Source organism: Oryza brachyantha, chromosome 7 (assembly GCF_000231095.2).
Source record: "Oryza brachyantha chromosome 7, ObraRS2, whole genome shotgun sequence".
In the NCBI taxonomy this organism is placed as follows: Eukaryota; Viridiplantae; Streptophyta; class Magnoliopsida; order Poales; family Poaceae; genus Oryza; species Oryza brachyantha.
This window is the reverse complement of record NC_023169.2, coordinates 18,531,409-18,546,539: the sequence shown is the minus strand read 5'-3', so window position 1 is coordinate 18,546,539 and position 15,131 is coordinate 18,531,409. Positions and strand designations below refer to the sequence as shown.

The 15,131-nt window shown below is 40.8% G+C and overlaps 1 protein-coding gene across 1 annotated transcript; it reads right to left on the bottom strand.

The window, feature by feature from the left end:
- Positions 1–792: 792 nt before the first annotated feature.
- On the bottom strand, positions 793–2,714 carry LOC102710889 (transcription factor SCREAM2-like). Its single transcript, XM_006658058.3, has 4 exons — positions 2,375–2,714; positions 1,784–1,915; positions 1,519–1,692; positions 793–1,240 (listed from the first exon to the last, which is right to left on the bottom strand). The coding sequence occupies exons 1-4, from the start codon at positions 2,453–2,455 to the stop codon at positions 1,154–1,156; spliced, it is 474 nt and encodes a 157-aa protein (XP_006658121.1). The 5' UTR covers positions 2,456–2,714; the 3' UTR covers positions 793–1,153.
- Positions 2,715–15,131: the final 12,417 nt, after the last annotated feature.

The following is a 15,131-nucleotide window of genomic DNA, read 5'->3' as shown; positions in this document are numbered from 1 at the left end:
TTAATTGGTAATTGTATCTGAACCTGCAGCCAGCTCATTGGGTTATATTCCTGAATATTCATATGTTACCACCGATTGGTGTATGTGGCTATAACAACTACAGAACTGCTAATTAGGGCAAGCTGAGGTTGGTTGCTTTGTTTTATTGATAACTATGCTCAAGATATCCAAGATCAATCGAGTTTACTGTTTCCTTTTGAACTAATTAACCCCTAGAGCAGGTACAACAGCAGACCAACTATAAGCATATAAGAGAGAAGAGCAGCGAGATACGGATTTGTTGTCAGCTACAGTATGAACTTCAAGACATAATGTGTGTATGACATGTAGGATCAGGTATTAATAGTGTAGTATATGTTTTGTAGGTAACTTGTATGAATTGGCTATTAGATGGACTATAGATGATTTAGAGCTAGTAGTTGGCTATACTATTAAGAGCAATTTTACAGTCCTTGAGAAGGTACTATGAGATACCAAAATTTCAGTGTAAAATTTTGGTACCTCTTGATAACTAGGTACTGTGAGGTACCAAATTTTACATTAAAAATTTAGTACCTCATGGTACCTTCTCAAAGACTGTAAAATTACTCTACTATTAAACTTGCTGTTAGTAGGAAGACCGAGGGAAATTAAGTTTAATTTTTGATGAGATGTAAAGGATGAAAACCAAATTGATTGTCACATATGCTCGCACCTTTTTCCTGAACTTAACAGCTCAATTTGCAGTTTCTCTGATTCTTTTTAGTAAATTTGTTCAGACATATGGTGTGATTTAATTAGGTTTAGTACTAGCTCATTGCTTTCACAATCTGATCGACGGGCAAAAGATAAATAGATCTTACTATGGTCATCATATCAGTAGTACAATCAACGTACAAACTAGCATATCTTACACCTTGCCAATCTCCATATATGGATCATGGACTACGTACACATATATATAATATCATTATCTGATAGTACAGGGGAATGCATGCTAGGGTTTCACCGGACATAGATCTTTAATTGCAGCTCATCTCGGGAAAACGTCGATCGATCAAGAGAAGAGGCATGAAAAATTTGCAACCGGGAAAGCAATGCAGCTAGATAGCTAGCTGTCCATAAACGATATGATCGTCCTGATCAAAATGCCATCTCCATTAGACTGTCGTCTCTACCCATCCTGCTGGACGGCCCTCTCTGAGCAGTTTCTGATGGCCTGGAGCACTGTTTGCTTGACGACATGCTCATCCACCTGGTTCTGCATCAGATCGATCGATTAATGCATCATCGCATCACATGTATGCTTGGCGACAGAGACCAAAACTGATCAATCACGCATACATAAACATTAATTTTAATTCTAACGGATCGTCGATCGCGACACGAATAATTGGGGATCCAATTCAATGGACGCAACTGCAGCTAATTGAGCTGCATTAATTCAGGCTAGCTAGCAGCAACAACGACTGGAGAGTACGTACTTAATTGGGCAAGCGACGACACGTACATGAATGATTTGAGTTCTTTGTTACGTACCTCTCCTCCTACAGCCTCAAGACGGAAGGTATCGTCGCAAGACGCCGTCGCTTCGAGTACATTCAGGCCCAGCTCATCGAAGGCTTCCAGGATAGCAACAAGCAACCCGGGGCTGCTCTTGTCAGAGAACACGTTGATGAGGAACGGCCCGTGCCCTAGGGTTTCCACCGTGACCTGCGTCGATCATGCATTGATTCAATCAATCAGAAATGCACATATACATTGATCAAAAATTATATACTGAATGCTATATATATTTATGTACCGTGGGGATGGAGTTCTGTGATCTGAGAGCTGCAGCTTCTGCGCATGCGATCTCCTTGTTGAGCCTGACGACCTTCTGCTTCAGCTCCTTGATGTACTCCGATGCGTCCGTGATTATGGAGTCGTTGCTGAGCTGTCGTGTATATGGTAGGTCACAAAGTGGGAGAAAAGCCTTTCATTGTCAGATCGATATATATGCTCTGTGATTTTCGCTCAAATTCCGATCTGCTGCTCGAGTACATGATCGATCTCTTCTACAGCTCAAAGTTGAATTACATATATAATATAGCAGCACGTGCACTATATAGCTGTCGGCAAACACAATCAAGCTGTATCTGTTCATTCACCAAGATCTACTATAGTATTCACAACCTAGCTTACGTGGCAAAAACAGAATGTACTGTAGTGATGGGTGGTGACTGAAGATCGATCGAATCGACGTAAGAAATACTAGAAGCTAGCACAGGAAGCAAGCAGGAAATGGAACGTCGTTGGCCAAATGCATTAAGATTTTAGGGGAGAAAATACATAAAAGCAGAGCATGCAATGGAGTGATTAATTAATAAATACAACTTGAATTATTATTCATTACCGCGTGGGAGTGGGTAATGGAGCGGAGGAGCTGCAGCTTCTCGTGTAGAGCAGCTGCCTTGTTGCGTTCTCTCGACATCATCTCGATCTATCCCTGAAACCCTACGTAGTTTGATTAATTCTCTCAAAAAGTGTATGTATCCTAGCTCTCTCTTTTCTCTCTTTCAATGGAGGTGAGCAAGACTGAGACTGCTGCTGCTGCTTCAAAGGAGATGAGTACTCAATGAGAGGCTTTTCTACGTCCTTATAGTGGTCGCTCTCCGTCGACGACACTCACGTGATGTTATGGTGTCTCTTCAGGCTTCAATTACGAGATGAAATGAATAAAAGGGAGAAGAGGACGAACAAAAGATTCTGCACACACACATGCCAACTGTTCATATATATAGCAGTACTCAATTATATGTGCTAGCAATGTTTAGTTTCAGGAGGGCCAGGATTCTTGGAGAGATATATAGCGAGTTAAATTGGAGTACACGCCTCTCGAACTTTAGGTACAGTATTTCAGAGTTTTTCTTTTCCATGCATGCATGCGTTCATCAGTTTTCACCTGCCTCTTGCATGCCCATGTTGGAATGGCTCATGCTCTGACTGTGTGTAGCTAGGTACGAGCTAGATATGCATCTACCACACGTAATGGTATCTACATGGTTGACAAATGTGATGGCCATGTCGATCACCTGGATAACAACTAGATTTGCTAGTTGTAGAAGGTATTAACCAAATCATAATTTCTGGGAACAATTTTATAGTCCTTACGAAGGTATCGAGAGTTATTAAAATTTTAATGTTAAATTTTAGTACCTTTTGATACCTTAGGTAAAATGATATACCAAATTTTATATAAAACTTTAGTATCTCTCGATACCTACTCAAGAACCGTAAAAATGCTTAATTTTTTCTCCTAATGAAATGTGCAGTCCTGAGTAGTACTACTTGTCGATTCATCAAGGGCCGATCGAAACCGATAAGATGAGACGTGAGAGAAACAGCTGACGAACAAATTAAGTACTCCCTCCGCTCTCTCCATTTTATAATGTAAAATATTATAGTATTGTTTATATAAATACTAATAAATATATATTGATATATATCTACTAGTTATTATAGCTAGAAAGTTTTATAAGTAACATGAAACGAAGAAAGTCAATACAAAACTAAACAAACCAAAGCGAAATCCTAGGCTCCTAACTAGAATATGCAAAGGAAAAGTAGAAATGAATAAAACTGATCAATCACTGGAAAGCTTTGGTCCTTCGTCGGGCTAGCGGCCTTTTAGGAGAGTAGCGTTGTCCGTCCCTTCCTCCCCTTTGTGTCGAGTTTAGTTACTTGGTCTTTTTTTTTCAGAAGTTTGTTCTAGCTTCGTTTCTTTAATGTCGTGCATGAGGCCAGTCTGGTCTTGTCGAGTTGTGTAGCAACATTTTTTTTTCTAATATATTGACATATAAATTTTTTATGGATGAAGTTTTTTAACACATGGGTGTATATATACCTATTGCTTGCATGTTATCTAATAGTCATCAAAAAATATAAAAAAATTGACAAGATAGTTTGATATGAGCTATATCACTTCACCAACATATAAGTTTAAATTTAACTTTTATAAGTTGTAGTAAAAATAACAAAAACAATTATGAATATGCGTATACTTAGTTTCAGTTTTGTTTTTTTTTTTTGCAAAAACTTGTACAAGTTGAATTTAAAATTGCATGTCTGTGAAGTGATATAACTCATATTAATCTATCTTGTCAAATTTTTTCATATTTTTTGATGACTGTTTAGATGACATGCAAGCACACGGGTGTATATACATGTTTCCTAGTCTCTTACTTGTTTGAGAGAAAAAAAAAAGCAGACGGCCGGGCCTGAGAAGTGGACAAGTCGTCAGAATTGAATTGATATGAATGCGAATGGCTGGCTAGATTAGCTGTGCGTGCGTTGGAGGGTTGCACCAGCACTGCGTTACGTACGCCGGCGACGACAAGCCGTTGCGCTGCTATGTGCATGCACGCGGCCGGCCGGCTGATCGTGACGACGCATATATGCAACTGTGGCCGGATCGGCTAGACTGATAGACGCATAATGGATATTGGATAGATCGGTGTATGATGCGTCGATCGACACGTCGTTGCGTGCGCGTGCTGCACCGCGACACGCTAGGCCACGTCTGCGTCCAACCGGCGATCGCTCTCGTGCATGTGCTCCTCCGATCCACGGAAATCCATGCGTATATCCGGAAAATAATCGTCCTCGTGCGCCTCCATGTGTAGACACACGTACATTAATTAGTTCCAACGTACGATCGAGAGGGCGACGTACACGTATGTATTCGTTTTGTTCTTTTGGGATGAACAAGGACGACTCGTGTCTCCATCGATCATTAATTAATTAATTAATATTACTAATTAGCATGCTGCATCTTGGACCATACTCCTATATACATGCATATAGCTAGCTAGGTAGCTAGGCTTGTTCCATATGATCCGGTATGTTTGTAGCAATCACGTATACTACTCTCAACTCAAGATCGATCTAATCAGTTATTAATTGGAGAAATTTCTCAGCCTAGTTGCGAAGGGCATACAGACAGAACTGCGGGTGGTCCATATATATGTTATGGTTACGTCGTTCATTCAAGGTGACCACGACGCAGGCACAATCTAGCTGGACTGAGAAAGAGAAAACACACAGTCTAGTGCTGATCCAGAGAGTCCAGGTTGATGCATGTGTGCTGGGCTGCTGGGGCGGGCTCGTTTTCGTCGCACGTACGTAACGATTTGATGGGTAAAAATATCTCTTCGTGTGTTCTGTCACGGGGTGTGCATATATACCCGGTACGTGTAGCATTGATATATGCACGGACACACCTCGCCTTGTTTAAATGGGACTAAACTTTTTGTCTCATGTTATATCGGATGTTTAGATACTAATTTAAAGTATTAAACATAGACTATTAATAAAACTCATTCATAATCTTGGACTACTTCGTGAGACGAATCTAATTAGCCTAATTAATCCATGATTAGCCTATGTGATACTACGATAAACATTTGTTAATTATGGATTAATTAGGCTTAAAAAATCCGTCTTGTGAATTAGCTCTTATTTATAAAATTAGTTTTTTATTAGTTTATATTTAATACTTTAAATTAGTGTCCAAACATTCGATATGACTAGAGACTAAAATAAGTCATGTAGACGATGTAAGTACGTCATGTCTCGTAAAACTACAAACAGCACTGCACATTTATCTTTTCGTTTATCCTATACATACTTATAAACCAAAATTTATATTTTTTAACTTTAAATTTAGAATTAACTTTACGTTTTTCGCCGTAATTTATTTTTCAACATTGACTTTTAGATAATCAAGAGCACATATATAAATTTTTTATTCAAAAATTATAATTTTTCATTTGCATATGGGTACCCATATGTCAATACTGTTCAGAAGACCGTATATCGAGATATCAGTACCTTACAGTACCAAATCGTTGCTAATTGTTGGATCTAGCCATGCTCCTTCTGCTCAGCTAGATTCAAAGGTGAAAAATGATTTGGTATCGTAAGATACCAGTACCTCGAGATACTTTTTGTTGGACCGGAACAAATCTCGTCATGGAACAAGCGAACATATAGGTACTGTGGTCTCCTGAACGGCCGGTCACGGTGGCTGCAGCCTGCAGGCAAACGATCGGAGCGATTAACCGGCCGGGTGATGAGTCGTCGTCGAGGATGGAGCTAGATCGAGTTCAATCTCGATGCATGGGCAGGGCAGGGCATACTGCCGCCGCGCGTCGTGTCACGCTAGCTAGCTGCACACAGGAACAGAGCATGACACACAAGAATGCAGCAGAGAGCTAGCGTCGCCGTCGCGTATAGCTCGCGGCCGTGATCGACTGATCGATGCTGCAGTCGTCTGCAGGGGGTGGCCACATGCGTTTTGCAATATTGCTCAGCAGATCGCCTCGCAGGCCAGCAATTAAGCGCAACCCAACGCATTTTACATACGTACGTACTCTCGTGATCTGTCCATTGCAGTGGAACGAACGTACCTGCCCTGCCACCGGGTTAAAATTAATTATCTTTTTTTATAGTAATCCTAATTTGGGGGGAAATCCAAGATTTTTTTCTTCAATTATATATAATTCAATTTTTTAATTATATTTGTTCTAAATCAACCCTTTTACACATTATAGTTTCAATACTATAATCTAATTCAAAATGTAACATATTTTTTTACTTATATGCTTTTGTGAATTTAATACCACAATAAGAAAATATTGGTGTATTCCACATTGGACTCTAATAATTACCTTTAATTAATAGAATTTAAATAATAATAAAAAATTGTGTTCACCACCTATGAGTAAGAGCAACACTAGACATTGGATCAGAAGACAACGGATGGTTCATAATGACTTGGTATACCATTATTTATATATATATATATATATATATATATAGAAACGGATATAAAGTTGTATATTAAATCTAATTTAACTAGCCCGTGTAAAATTGCTTGGAAAATTCTCGATTTTGGTATATAGAGTATAGCTAGAAGGCTGAGTACGTAGGAGGAGGAGCAAAGTGAAGAAGAGGATCAGACTGATCGATGAGCATGCAGGACAGGGCCCTAGGGTATTCGACAGGAGCACACATGTTGCATTCAATCTGTCTCACAATTGGAGCCATAGGTTAGAGAGGGAGAGAGAGAGACGGCAACAAATAATACATACGAAAAAATGGTGGCCAGCTGGTGGGGGTGACATAGTGCTGTGGATACATTTGGCTGCATGGAATTTTGACAAACATCTCGTGAACGCGAACTGTTGTAGTAAGTTTGTTCCTATATGCCGAGGCGAGCAGCACAAGTACTCGCATTAGGCCCGTATGGACGTAAGATCTGACATTTTGTCTCGTGTGCATGAGATTTGCACTTGTCACCATCCTGATCTCCCTGTGTTTTCTTTTAAACGATTCCCTCAAGAAAGTTTTCTCCTGAGAAAATGATCGATCGATGTCCTTGTCTGCTTGCATCGATCTTTCGACTGAATTTTGTTATTACTGTTAATTAGCTAACTAGTTCGGTGCAGGAAAAAAAGAAAAGAAAGAAAGACTGCAATATGCTGTCCTGTGTGTTGACCATGGTTAGATAAATTGCAGTAACTCGCAAGTACTACTACGTTGCAGTAGTTCGCATTTTTATTGCAAAGGCTGAAACAACAATATTTCCACAGTGTCAAGCTAGTGGTTGATCTCAGTCGACAGAAGCAGTAGCTTGTGATCCGTGCTTATCATGATTGATCAGACCAATGCTAATTAATGATAGCATATATGCGGTTGCGTTAAGTTTCAAGTCTGTTCCAAAGTACCATCGATGATGGTATGCATACAGGTGAGAGCCAGCGACGAGACGAGAGCAAGTTGTACGATTCAGACAACGGATACGCGTACGTACGCACGTACTCCCCAACTGTTCCTCCCGACCCGTCGTGCCGGGCCCGAAATTCCGTTCAGCGACAAAAAGAGAAAAACAAAACCCAACCTGACCAACTAATGTTGTTGCACGTACGGTACGATCGATAACAGTGAATACAACCATGCACGCGTAATATATATTCTAATTCACAAGCCTGTCGACCCGGCCTGAAACACGATGAATCATCCTCTCCTGTGTTTTTCCTTCACGTGCTTTCCAGAAAGATCGAACAAATTAGGCTGCATCGTCGATAGGAACGTGATGAACAGGCCGGGAACAAATTAAGCTCTGCCCATTGCGATATTGGGATGCTCGATCAATGGTGATGCATTGGATTCTCGATCGATCGGTGCACGCTGCAACAGATCAGGGGCGCCGAGGCGGCGTGGCACTGCACCAAGCCACCAACTAAGGTGATGGTCATTTTGGTCTTCTGAGAAAAAAAACGAAACCGAATATTTACGTATAAAAATGATTCATAATTATTGATTTAAAAGTTGAATTTAAAATTATAAATTATAATTTTAACTTATAAGTATAAAAAAAAGAAGAAACAAACGAGCTAGGACTTAGCTATACTTGTAGCTCCAAAGGTCACGTGACTGACGGATCGATCAGCTGGAGATATAGATATATAGTGTAGTACGTACTAGTCGTAGCTAATAAGCTCTCTGAAACGACTCTGCCGACCGAGTAGCTACGTACATTCACATGCGATTTGGCTCAATACCAAGCTCTCCCTGTCGCGTCGAGTATACGTCTACCCTACCTGCTCCTCTCCTTGTACTACGTCTACAGTCTACAGGAACAGGCTGCAAGGGAACAAGCTACGTACAGACGTCCCTCCGTCAAAAAAAAAATCAATTCTTCGGCTTCCGTGTCCAACGTTTGACCGTCCGTCTTATTTGAAAATTTTTTAGAAAATTAGAAAAAAATTAGTCACACGTAAAATACTATTCATGATTTATCATCTAATAAAAACAAAAATATCAATCGCAAAAAAAATTTGAATAAGACGAAGAGTTAAAATTATACGTGAAAAGTGAAAAATTAGTTTATTTTAGGACGGAGGGAATAGCAAGAGAGCTGCTTACCTGTTGTGTATCACACTGTATAGCCTTTTAAATTTGACTAATTTTATTGTTTTTGAGAAAGTGCTTCTAGGTATCAAAATTGACGATCAAGATATATCATATATAGTATGTAAGCTAACTAGATGTACCATATTTTACGCTACTATTTGAATTTAGTTACAAACACTATCAGCCTTTTGAATTTGGACCTTTGTCTGCTCGCCCCCAGCCCAAGCTTTCCAGTTGATACGATCGCACAGATTGCGGCCCAATAAGAAATTTTTGGCCCACAACAATGTTGGCCCAATGACACATCGTTTTGGTCAATAGTCAATACGAATGGTCATTTCTCCACACGGCATGCATGCCAATGCCATCTCGGCATCTCTCTCCTCTCGTCTTCCTCCTGTGTAAGCTCCACTCGATCGCATGGAGTACGGCGTCGCTCCGGCTGCTGCTGCTGCTGTCTCGGCGTATGGGCGTATGGCTGGAGCCTGTCCTACACCAGCGCGTCGTGCCTGACGGCGGCAAGCGTCGTCCTCCTCCTCCTCTCCCTCACGGGCCGCTTCATCTGGCTGTTTGTACAGCAAGAACGCCGCAGCCGGTGCCGGTGCTGCCGCGGTTTCGTCCTCCTCCACGTCGGCCGGGCCGCACTCGCTCCCGGTGCTGGTGTGCACATGGCGGAGCCCGGCGGCGGCGCGGTGGAGGAGAGGTCATCGCCGGAGTGCGCGGTGTGCCTGGCTGAGTTGAGTGAGCGGGAGACGACGGGGCGGCTCCTGCCGGTGTGCGGCCACGGGTTCCATGAGGAGTGCATCGTGACGTGGCTGCGGGTCAACACCACGTGTCCGGTCTGTCGGGCCGCAGTTCCCACGAAATAGGCGTGATTTCGTTCATGCCAGCTCAGCTCAGCTCACGCAGATGCCTGCTGTTTCTCTAGCAGATACTCCTGCACGTGGCAGACCCATTCTATTCGAGCTATATTTTCTTTATATATTTTTTATTTAATATATCGTCCGATTTTTTCATGCAACCCCTCAATCTCATTTTTGCTTTTCGTACACAACAACTTCAAACTACATGTAACACACGCCCTACGATTTAATTACGTACTACCCCGTTCCCGTTTCATAGGATAAAACATTCTAGTATTTTATATATATATATATATATATGTCTATACTATTATAAAAAAAACAATAAAAAAACAATGCTAAGACCAAATTTTGATCAGTCGTGGGCCCTGCACCAGGCCAATGGCCTACGCCGTGCGCTTGCCCGAGTGGGCCCTGTGGGCCGTCCGTGTTTCTCTACATGTGCATGGGCCGACCCAATATCTGCAGAAGAATTGAAGTTTTCTTAACAAAGCTCCAATCAGTACAGTATTAACTAGTACATGAATTTCAGACGGAAGATATCAGAGTATCTTACATGGGATCGAGTAATATAATGGACGCAAAAATAACAGTAGTAATTCTACCAGGCTCGATCTCTAGAGCCTGCCACCATACTCCATACACGACCTTTTTGTACTCGCAAAGAAATAGACGAATTATCATGCTGACTTGAATTGGGAATAATAGTAAACTTGGACATTACATTTACTGTGAAGCTACAGGCGGCGCAGCCGGGGAACCAATCACTGGTGCTTCCCAGTCGCCGGCGACATAGGTGGCCACCACGAGCACCGAAATGTAGACGCTGAGGGCACCTGCAGCCATTTGCAGGTCGTCGCCTTCGGGCAGTGCTTTTGGTGCGCAGCCGGTGACGATGACCACCAAGCCGACGGTGATGAAGTAGACGCCCAAGTCACCAAGGTTGACGACGACCGGTGGGCCGCCGGCGAAGAACACGCCCATGCCGTGGCCCGTGATGGCCAGTCCGACCAGCCAGGACGGCTGCTTCAGTGGTTCTGCCAGTTCTATCTCCCAACATAGAGAATATACCTTGCAAACCATGTATATAATATATATATATATATATATATATATATATATATATAGTCATTTATAATTAATCATGGAACATAGGTACATGGCATTCGGAATATCTAATCCAATTAATACGAATGATTTATGGATCATGTGCACACACCTCTCAATCTGTCTCGGTTCTTTCCCAAACTCAACAGCAGTATCAGATGCAGCTCCAGAGGTATTACAATCTCGAGCAAATGTATTCGCGTCAGAGAAAACATTTGGTCGAGGCGGCCCGTGCGCTGCAAGAAGAAGTTCAACGTCTTTACCTAGATTAAACCCCACGCCCAAAATGCCACAGAAACACTTAAAATAACTTCCCGTGATGACCTGACCGCCAACCCAAGAACAACCACGGTGAACATGATGCCCAGTATCTCCTCCGCAACAGAAGAGCCGCCTTCATCCATTTTGGGCTCTCTGTTACGTGCCTAAACTAGTTTTGGAATTCTAACCAGGAAGCCAACCAAGCAACAACCTTCGATTTGACGTAGTCACACGCCACTACGATCAAAACACACGATGAACGGTTGACGTTAATCTGGCCCAATACCACACGGCCGGGTAACATAGTATCAGACATTTCTCTTGGCTTCATGCATTACATTGCTCCTTTTTTTTTTTTTTTGGGATGCCTACATGGGCAAATTGCAGTGTCAATGTGCAGTCAATAACTACAGGGAATTAATTAATCATGCTCTTGGCGCAGACCATAATAAGAAAAAGGGAACAATAACCATTTTCAATTCATAATCATTATAGTTTTTTTTATCAATCCTACGAAAGATGCATATGCCTATGGCCATGTTGGTGCTTTATACACTGCATAGTGTTTATAGTAGTCACGACAACAATGACTGAGTAGCAAACATGTAACATTGTATCCCATAGAAATATGAGGGAGAGACTGATTCGTATGAATGCAAAACAACCTTGCCGCAACCATCGATATGCCCACTGGAAAAAACTCGTGGTATTCAGAGGCTCCGTTTTATGTTCTTGCCACCTAATGTAGTAATATACCAAGTACCTTTAAATTTATGGCAGTTTACTACCCTTAAGAAGTATATAACGAGAGTTATAATATTTTCTGGTGTAAAATTTCGTTACCTCTACGTACCAAAACTTTATACAAAAAATTGACACTCGAGATTCTATATAAACAATAGTAAAGACCTATTATATTATAAAGAGATCTTAGAAAGCGGCCCTTGCATTCGCTCTAAAGGCTAGCAATTACACAATAATGAAAGAAAAAATATCAACCATTAGATCAGAATAGTAAATTATATTAATTAGTGGGAATTTAATACATATATGTAAAAGTTATTTGGATGGTAGTATTGATATATCTCTACTATTATAAAAAATTATAAGGCATCCGTCGTGGTAGAATCATTCCATACTACCTACATTCAACAAAAGTACAAAATCTCTTTGTAGCCCAATGGATAGTATTGGGATATGCAACTTTGGCAGTATCGTGATACAGGACGTCCAAGTTCAATCGAACAGTATCAGGCAAGAGCATATCGACGTTCAAGTTTTTCTTAAAGTACCTAAATAAAATAATAAGCAGAAGCGAAAAGATAAGGTGACACTGTAGTTTATCTTTTTTAATACTACGCTGTTACCGGTGATTTGCGTATATTGTTTGTATGTATTAAATTCTGTTATAAAACTAATCCATCTGGATTTCTGTAGTTAGGTCATGTTCTTTTGTTAGATAAAGATAAATAGTTATTTCAATCTTATGATAACTATTCCATGATATAAATAATAAAATTAATTAAAAGATTAAAAATCTAAACAGCTAAATAAGATGTAGCTTACCAAGCAGCTAAATAAGATGTACATTTATAACCCAAAACAATGTATCTAAACATTCTTTTAAATATATTTTTAGCCTGCTATTGTAGATATTTACAGTTCTACAGAATAACACCTTCAGTACTATTTATTTAAATAAATAATGCCTTCTGAATTATCGTACAATCTCAAAAACCTTAAAATTTTATTTTGTTTATTAGCATCTGAAATCGCATATATACCATAATACTTTACGCGTTTTCTCATAACAAATTCTTCAATTACACATCATATTTGTATATTTCCTTGCACATTATTTATGGCAGAATGAGGATAGCTATGGTTGCGTGAACGTGCGACTTGCCACACTAGTCCAATAGGAAAAGTGTTACGACCCACTGCTACTTAATTACTGGCACGGATGTTGTTGGGTTAGATAGATTCTATGGGTATGCGGCCTAAGTACGTATGAACCGAAGAATTCTGGTGTAAGATCTATTATAAGAAGAACCCCGCCCCGACAGAGAGAGGAGGAGGAGGGGGAATGCAAATTGTGTTGGACCAAACGGTCGTTGCAGGGTCCTTCGTCCCAACTCTCTTCCCAATTGGAATCCCAAAACTAGTTTAATTAGGCACGTTACCGAAAGATAGCCCAGAATGGAGGACGGTTCTCCTTCAGAGACACTGGCCATCATGTCCACTGTGATCACTATTGGGCTTGTGGTCATCATCATGGCAACTCTCAGTCTCACGCGCTATGCTCGTATCTTTAGTGCTCTTATGGCATTTTGGGCCTGGGGTTTGATCAGAGTAAAGAGGTTGAATTTTTGGTTGCAGCGCACAGGCCGCCTCGACCAAATGTTTTCTCTGATGCAAATACAGTTGAACGAGATCGCACAATCTGTGATGGTGCTTCTAATACTGTTGTTTTATATGCGACCTGACCGAGCCAATTTGCAAGGTGCGTGTGATTGATCCATATTATATACATCGATCATCCGTTTCCAATCAACGTGTACATGTATCATGTACGATTACTGCATTGAAATTTGGCAGATGTGCGATCGGTGCCCTTCTTCCTTGTCGGAGTGGTCATGGCGGGCTACGGCATGGGTGTGTTCTTCGCCGCGGACACGCCGGCGACTCTCTTCTTCCATGGTGACTTGGGTGTCTACTTCATCGCCATCGGCTTGGCGGTGGTCATCGCCGGCGGTGCCTACGCGCAGACGGCTGGTGCTTCCCTCCTAGTGTACATTTCGGCGCTCGTGGTGGGCACCTGTATCTCAGGCGATTGGGAGGAGTAGCGGTGATGAATTCCACTACGTACGTCCGTGCAGGAGTAGTTAGTATCACTGTGTGCTGCCGTAAAAAATGTAACCTCCCAATTTACTATTGTTCAAAATCAGAATAAGGCTATCTTCAGTTCTTCCATCTAAATTTGTAGTTAAAACTTGAATTAGTGTTCGGACCTTTGTACATTGAGATTTGCTCCGGTTCAACAAAAAGAACCTCGAGGTACCGGTATCTCGAGGTACCAAATTATTTCTTACCATTAAATCTAGCTGAGTAGGACGTGCGCGGTTAGATCCAATTATCAGAAACGATTTGTACCGCGAAGTACTTTTTGTTATTTTTTGTTGGACCGTAAAATTGCTCTGGTACAAAACAGTTTAACCCTTGTGTAGACATTATGAGATTTTATACTCATTTATGAATTTCATTATATGTAAACAACTTATAAATTTAAATGGTAAACGAAAAACTTAGAAAAATAACATGATTCATTGTCCCTCGTGATTCGTGCGGTGCATTGCCGGACATGAGAGCTACCCTGTGGCCAAAATACCACCAGAAAATACATTTGCAACTTATAAATTTAAATGGTAAACGAAAAACTTAGAAAAATAACATGATTCATTGTCCCTCGTGATTCGTGCGGTGCATTGCCGGACATGAGAGCTACCCTGTGGCCAAAATACCACCAGAAAATACATTTGCGTCCATTGTTTGCATGTCACATACTCTGTCATAAAACAAATATCTTCCGTCTGAAATTTCTGTATTTAGGTTGTGTTCTTTGGTTAGATGAAAATAAAAGATTATTTGAATTTTATGGTATAAACAATAGAATTAATTATTGCAAGTAGTACATTAATTAAACTTCCATCGGAAATTAGCATTTTGTTTATTGCTCATAAGGAATAAGTCAAGTCTGTTTCTCACCGAGGTCAAATTTTTCTGAACCTCCAATCACCTTTCCGCATTAGGATTTATACATGGTGGGAAGTTATAATACCGTATCTCACACATCGCATGACGTTTGTACCAACCGCTTGCATCCTTGACCGTTAATAATATATCATCCTACTATATCTGTGTCAAAATCCTTCTAAGTTGCATGTACGTGGTTTTGTCAATCAA

Coding starts and splice junctions, on each gene's coding strand:
- LOC102710889 (XM_006658058.3), bottom strand. CDS start 2,455: ATGATGTCGAGAGAACGCAACAAGGCAGCTGCTCTACACGAGAAGCTG. Junction 1,916..2,374: donor CCATTACCCACTCCCACGCG/GTAATGAATAAT, acceptor TATACACGACAG/CTCAGCAACGACTCCATAAT. Junction 1,693..1,783: donor CACAGAACTCCATCCCCACG/GTACATAAATAT, acceptor TGATCGACGCAG/GTCACGGTGGAAACCCTAGG.